Source organism: Alexandromys fortis, unplaced genomic scaffold, assembly GCF_014885135.2.
Source record: "Alexandromys fortis isolate MF-2015 unplaced genomic scaffold, M_Fortis_MF-2015_v1.1 scaffold_16, whole genome shotgun sequence".
NCBI classification, from domain to species: Eukaryota; Metazoa; Chordata; class Mammalia; order Rodentia; family Cricetidae; genus Alexandromys; species Alexandromys fortis.
Window position 1 is genome coordinate 14,686,231 of NW_026067893.1, and position 6,852 is coordinate 14,693,082.

Below are 6,852 nucleotides of genomic sequence, written 5' to 3' on the forward strand. Positions count from 1 at the left end.
ATGGTCATAAATGCATGTTTTGTGTGTGTGTGTGTGTGTGTGTGTGTGTGTAATTGATCCTTCTCTGTTGGATGGAGGAGGGGCTCGAAGGCAGTCACTCATTAGGACGCAGTTAATGGGCCCAAATGGCCATGTCAGCAAAGACTGAGCTCAGATGAGCTTCTCAGCTGATGAAGAGGAAGGGGAGCCATGGACAGAGGTGAGGAGAAAAGGGGAGGCCTGGCGGAAATGAGGCTTTCCAAGGAGAGATTATGAGGACTGCAATGCCTTGGGTTTGTTACCATTGATAAATATTCCCCATTGTGAAAATAATAATTGTCTGACCCACGGAGGTCCAGAGTGGGAACTGGTGGAGAAGAGCTGGGGAGCACAAGTGTGTTCCTGTGCCACAGATACAGATATGCCGTGCTGCATGCACGTGACCACACTGTCTAGACACAGGCCCACAGACTGCATGTGTACATGCTCAACATGTGTCATGCGTGTGCTTGCGCAGGGGCTCATCTTTCAGTACCAGTCCGAGCACACAGGAGCGTGGGCACATGTCTGTACCCAGCCATCCAAGGGTGCCAGCTTTGTATTAGGTGTAAGAGAGACAAAAACAAAGAGGACCCTGTCTCTGCCTCTCTGCCTCCAAGGGGTTGACATTTTTGTCGGGGGTGGGATTGTGCTAAGGAAACAAAACGTTCATATGAAGGGACATATGTTACATAGAAAAGATGTCTCATGAACCAGGTGCGGGCATGAATGGCCTCTCAGGGTCCTCTGAGGAAATCACCTACCACTCTCCTTGTCTAGGGCCCTCTTCATACTGAGGGGTGGGAACCTGGAGTCAAGGCTAGCGTGCTACGCATATCATCCTTCAGCTCAGCTAGTCTCCTCAGGTTCCTCCCATGCCACGGTACTTTTCCTTCATCTCACTGACACCTGCCAGGGCTTACAAATGTTCTCACTCTAAATGATGAAGACGAATGCCTTGCTATTAACATCACCTTGGATGAATGCGTGCAGACATGTGTCCGCACTCCTGCGTGCTAGGACGGGTGTTGCAGCTATGCCTCTGGGCAAGCACATGCGTGGCACATGGTGAGCATATACACATGCAGTCTCTGGGCCTGAGTCTGCACAGTGTGCTCATCTGCATGCACTAGCCTGTGTGTACAGAGGGAGCTCTTTGAAGACTGCAAATCTACTATTCATAAAGCAGATTCTGACAGAAATACATAGATGGCTCTAAAAATAGTAGAAGAAAATGTAAGTTAAAGCTAACTGATTTCAGATTAGAGAAGTCTTTTAAAATAAGATGGTAGCCATAGAAACCTAAGAGGGAAATAGTGGCGAGTCCATGACATCCAAATTTAAAACTGTCACGCTGTGAAAGATCCTGAGTGACATTGACGGATAAGCAACTAAACTAACAAACATCAGTTCCTAGAATTAAGAATTCCAATTCTATCCAGGCAGTAGTGGGGCACGCCTTTAATCCCAGAACTCAGAAGGCAGAGGCAGGTGGTTCTCTGTGAGTTCGAGACCAGCCTGGTTTACCAAGAGCTAGTTCCAGGACAGGCTCCAAAGCTACAGACAAACCCTGTCTTGAAAAAACAAAAACAAAAAAAGAAAAAAAAAAAAGAAAGAAAAGAAAAAAAGAATTATAATTTCACACTAATAAGAAAAGGTTTTTAAACTGGGCACAATGGCTCACAACCATAATCCCAGGAACTGGGAGGCTGAGGCCAGAAGATTACAAGTTCAAGGCCAGCTTAAACTACAGCTCCAAACCCTGTCTCAATAAATGTAGCTCAGTGGTAGAATGCTTATTTCGCATATACGAGGTTTTGATTCAGTTCCCAACACCCTCCCCTACCAAATTAGAAATACCCATAGAAAAATGGGCAAATGTATGAACAGGTGGGGGCTGGAGAGATGGCTCAGTGGTTAAGAGCATTGCCTGCTCTTCCAGAGGTCCTGAGTTCAATTCCCAGCAACCACATGGTGGCTCACAACCATCTGTGATAAGGTCTGGTGCCCTCTTCAGGCCTGCACGCAGACAAAATATTGTATACATAATAAATAAGTATTTTTTTAAAAAATGTATGAACAGGTTACTTATAGAAACGAAAGTACAAAATATCCAAAGGACTTAAGGAAAGAAAAGTTCCCCATAAAGGAAATAAGGTCATAACCAGAGATATTAATAAACGAGAACCCCACATTGGTCCTGCTTGATCCAATAGCTTTGCAAAAGTTCAATCTACAGGCAGGCTTGGATGAGGAAGATTCACACACAGCAGGACTTGTCTTGGTCTCCCTTGGAAGCACGAAACCAGATACGTCTTCTTGGAAAGTACTTAGGCCATTTAATTAATTAATTAAATTTTATGTATAAGAGTGTTTTGTCTACATGTAAGTCTGCATACCATAGTGTGCAGTTCCTATGAATGCCAGACATGGGCATCTGATCCCTTGGGACTGAGGTTATAGATGGTGTGAGATACCACATGGGAATCCAGCCTGGGCCCTCTGGAGTAGCCCCCCCCCCTGTGTTCTCAAGCACTGAACCATCTCTCCAGACCCAGGCCATCTCTATTAACAATGCCTGCCTTCATCCTAGCAACCAACTTCTAGGTATCCATTATCCTAACAAAATAGCCACGTGTTCCTGCAGAGCCACACGCCAGAGAGTTGTTCACAACAATGAAGAACTGGTCTTAACAGTCTTCTGGCTAGAATGACTAAAGGAAAAATGACCCGGCCATGCTGTGGAATATTTAGTACCTATCCTTTTAACATGATGCAGATCTACAGGTCTTGATACAGAAAATATCTAACCCACACTGTTAGTCTCAGCCATAGCTTTAATTAGAAAAGCAATTCACACCACCTGTACTTCTCTTTTGTTTTGCTTTTGAGACAGAGTCTCGTTATGTAGCCTTGGCTGTCCTGGAACTCATGTAGACCAGGCTGGCCTGGAACTCACAGAGATCCGGTTGCCTCTGCCTCCCTAGCGCTGGGGTTAAAGCTATGTGCCACTGCGCCCAGCTCTCATCTGTATTCCTTAACAGTGACTCATCTGGGCCTTATCTCAAAATTTTAAATAAATTTTAATAATTGTGTATTGAACAAATAAAGCAGCGAGACTTGACTCAGACAAACATGAGACACTGAGTTTGCCCCCTGCAGGAAGAAAAGGGTCCCCTCCTTAGCAGCACTCCCGATCTGACAAATGTCACAAGAACTTCCCTTCCATTCCACCCCTGGAATGTTAGATCTGAGGGGCCAGAGCCCCTCATCTTACTGAGAAAGGTAAGAGAGGGTGGCTGGGGCTCAGGGCGGGGCTGCGGACAGATTACAGAGGACTAAGAGAAGCAGAGTGGAGACTAACTGTAGTCACATTTGGCTTGGGCTTTGGCTGTTTGTTTATTGTTTGTCAGCTCAGGGACAAGCCTGAGACCTAGGGGCTCCTGGCCTCACTCTCGGCAGATCATGACAACCACAGAATGACAATCAGTCCTCCTGGTAAAGTCATCTCTTCCAGTCTCCTGAGCACGCCTGTGTCACAGATAAGGAAACCGAGTCCAAGAGGTCAAGGACTTGAGGTAAAACTCACTCAGATGACGATGAAGACTAGAATCCCAGTCCTTGGGGCCCATCATGCTCAATTCTCCCCTGCAGCTAAGTCCCCCAGGGCTTCTGTCTACTGCCTGCTTCAGGTTTTCTGGGCACGGGCCTGACAGATCCAGCGATGCTGTCTCAGGTAGACAGGACTTAAATAAGACCTCGAGTCTGGCTCTATCGGCGGCGGCGTGTGACTAGAGATGTCTCACAGGAAGTTCTCTGCTCCCAGGCATGGGTCCTTGGGCTTCTTGCCGCGGAAGCGCAGCAGCAGGCATCGTGGGAAAGTGAAGAGCTTCCCCAAGGATGACCCTTCCAAGCCTGTTCACCTCACAGCCTTTCTAGGCTACAAGGCTGGCATGACCCACATTGTCCGGGAGGTTGACCGACCAGGATCCAAGGTAAACAAGAAGGAAGTCGTGGAGGCTGTAACCATTGTGGAAACACCACCTATGGTAGTTGTGGGCATCGTGGGATATGTCGAAACCCCACGAGGTCTCCGCACCTTCAAGACAGTATTTGCTGAGCACATCAGTGATGAGTGTAAAAGGCGGTTCTACAAGAACTGGCACAAATCTAAGAAGAAGGCCTTCACCAAATAATGTAAGAAATGGCAGGATGACATGGGCAAGAACCAGCTGGAGAAGGACTTTAACAGCAAGAAGAAGTACTGCCAGGTCATCCGCATAATTGCCCACACTCAGATGCGTCTGCTTCCTCTGCGCCAGAAGAAGGCACACTTGATGGAGATCCAGCTAAATGGGGGCACTGTGGCTGAGAAGCTGGACTGGGCCCGGGAGAGGCTGGAGCAGCAGGTTCCTGTGAACCAGGTGTTTGGGCAGGATGAGATGATTGATGTCATTGGAGTGACAAAAGGCAAAGGCTACAAAGGGGTGACCAGTCGTTGGCATACAAAGAAACTGCCCCGCAAGACCCATCGAGGGTTGCGCAAGGTTGCCTGTATTGGCGCTTGGCACCCTGCCCGAGTGGCCTTCTCTGTGGCTCGGGCTGGGCAGAAAGGCTGCCATCATCGGACAGAAATCAACAAGAAGATTTACAAGATTGGTCAGGGCTACCTTATCAAGGATGGCAAGCTGATCAAGAACAATGCATCTACCGACTATGACCTTTCTGACAAGAGCATCAACCCACTGGGTGGCTTTGTCCATTATGGTGAGGTAACCAATGACTTCATCATGCTCAAAGGCTGTGTGGTGGGAACCAAGAAGCGAGTGCTCACACTCCGCAAGTCCTTGCTGGTGCAGACCAAACGGCGGGCTCTGGAGAAGATTGACCTGAAATTCATTGACACCACCTCCAAGTTTGGCCACGGTCGTTTCCAGACCATGGAGGAGAAGAAAGCATTCATGGGACCACTCAAGAAAGACCGCATTGCCAAGGAAGAAGGTGCTTAATGCCAGAATTTGCTTGACTGGTGTGGTTGGTCTCAATAAAAACTTTTTCAGTGAAAAAAAAAAAAAAAAGACCTCGAGTCTGTAATGAAAGTCATGAGAGGCAGCGAAAAACAGTGGCAAAAGATACCCCTGCTGATGCCACATAAACCAGGGCTCCACTTCCAGTGAACTTGGCAAATGGTTTAAAATCTTTTCTTCTGTTTCTTCATCTATAAAGCAGGAAGAGTAGGAGAATCTACCTCTCTTTTTGATGAGGTGAACATGCCCTGAGACAAAACACATGACGTCTTTAAAGAGTGCTGAAGACATGACTAGCTCTCACTGGACCCTGAAGATGGGGCTGGTGAATCTAGAACAAGGCTGGCCCTCTGGCCCTGCTGCTGTGCTACACCCTTGCCTCATGAAAGGAGATATATTTAAAAGAACAGATGGAGGACCAGCAGGATTAGAGGGTGCTGAATCCACAGTCAGGGCAAGCAGATGAATACAGGGTCCCCAGGGAAGAAAACAGGCCAAGTGTCCTGGGAGTAGATGGTCAGAGAGGAAGTCATGTAGGATGACTCCTGGGGTCAAGGGTGGGATGCGCCAATGTCCCAAGCAGAAATCCAGGAGATGCCTGGAGGTCTGTGGAGGGTACTCAGGGTTCATCACAAGTAAGCCAGATAGGGTCCACGGGCAAGATGTTTCTCAGACTCAATTTTTCCTGAATCTGAACTTCCTTGTTCAGATAGGAACCAGGAGTGAAGACATTCAGAAGACTGAATCACTGAAAAGGAAGGAAGGAAGGAAGGAAGGAAGGAAGGAAGGAAGGAAGGAAGGAAGGAAGGAAGGAAGGAAGGAAGACAAGGCAGGACTCACATCAAAGACCCCGATTCTCCTCTGTGTCCTACACCAGCAGCCTCATGGCTCTACCCCCTGCCTCCCATAGTTGCCCAGCAGTTTCCTGTATCTTCCCAGAGAGCTTGGGGTGGATCAGGATTTTTCTTCCTTGGACACAGTCAAAATGAAGTCATTTTCCACTCACTGACCTACCAGTAGTAAACAGGTACAGTGCTTGATCACAGGACCACAGTCTGCAGCACAAGCAATAGGCCAGCGCAGGTGACAGGCATTCCCAATACAAGGACTCCTCCTAGCCCAGACCTGTGGGTCCCCCTAGCTGGGGACATTCACTAGCCAAAAATGGAACATAGCAAGGAATACTTTGCGTTGCGGGAATAAGAGGATGTCGGGGAAGGGAGTCTACATTCAAGTGGATTCATGGGGCCCACGAGCACCCACAGATTCTCGGCTCCAGAAGATCAAGCTCCCTGAGACCTCTGGAGCTCTGGACAGAGTTGGGGTAGAGTCTTCTTCAGTCTTCTGTCCCTCCCCAGGCACAGACTACAGTCTAAGAAGGGGTAAATGGTCTCTATGGGCTGGTCCAGGTTCAGGAGTCAAACTTTTTGTTCTACGGAAGTGAGGCCAGACTTAGCTAGCAGCTAGACAGGGAAGCTTTCCTAAAGCCACTACACTCCCAAGCTCCAGTTTAGATGAGACCGCGGGGACGCTGGAAATGGTGGAGGAATTACTGAGACCAAGACACTATCCCCTCTGTGGCCTAGCCAAGGAGACCAATTACCCACGAGCCTCTAATCCCTAGGGGCCCATCACTAGGAACAGCTCTCACCACCTCCAAGCTCAAGCGGATCCCCTTTATCACGCCCCCTGGCACCAGCCTGTCTGAGCCTCCCCCACCTCTGACGCCCAGGACTTTTGTTTTGGTATCTGTGGTGGCTGTGGTCAGAGTGTAATTGGGGCTGAAATACACACTCGGACCCCCTAA

General features: G+C 48.4%; 1 protein-coding gene across 1 annotated transcript; it reads left to right on the forward strand.

The window, feature by feature from the left end:
* The first annotated feature begins 3,797 nt into the window (after nt 1–3,797).
* LOC126505554 (60S ribosomal protein L3-like) lies at nt 3,798–5,089 on the forward strand. Its single transcript, XM_050148642.1, is given in 1 exon segment — nt 3,798–5,089. A coding segment is annotated over 1 exon segment (1,212 nt). The 5' UTR covers nt 3,798–3,815; the 3' UTR covers nt 5,028–5,089.
* Nucleotides 5,090–6,852: the final 1,763 nt, after the last annotated feature.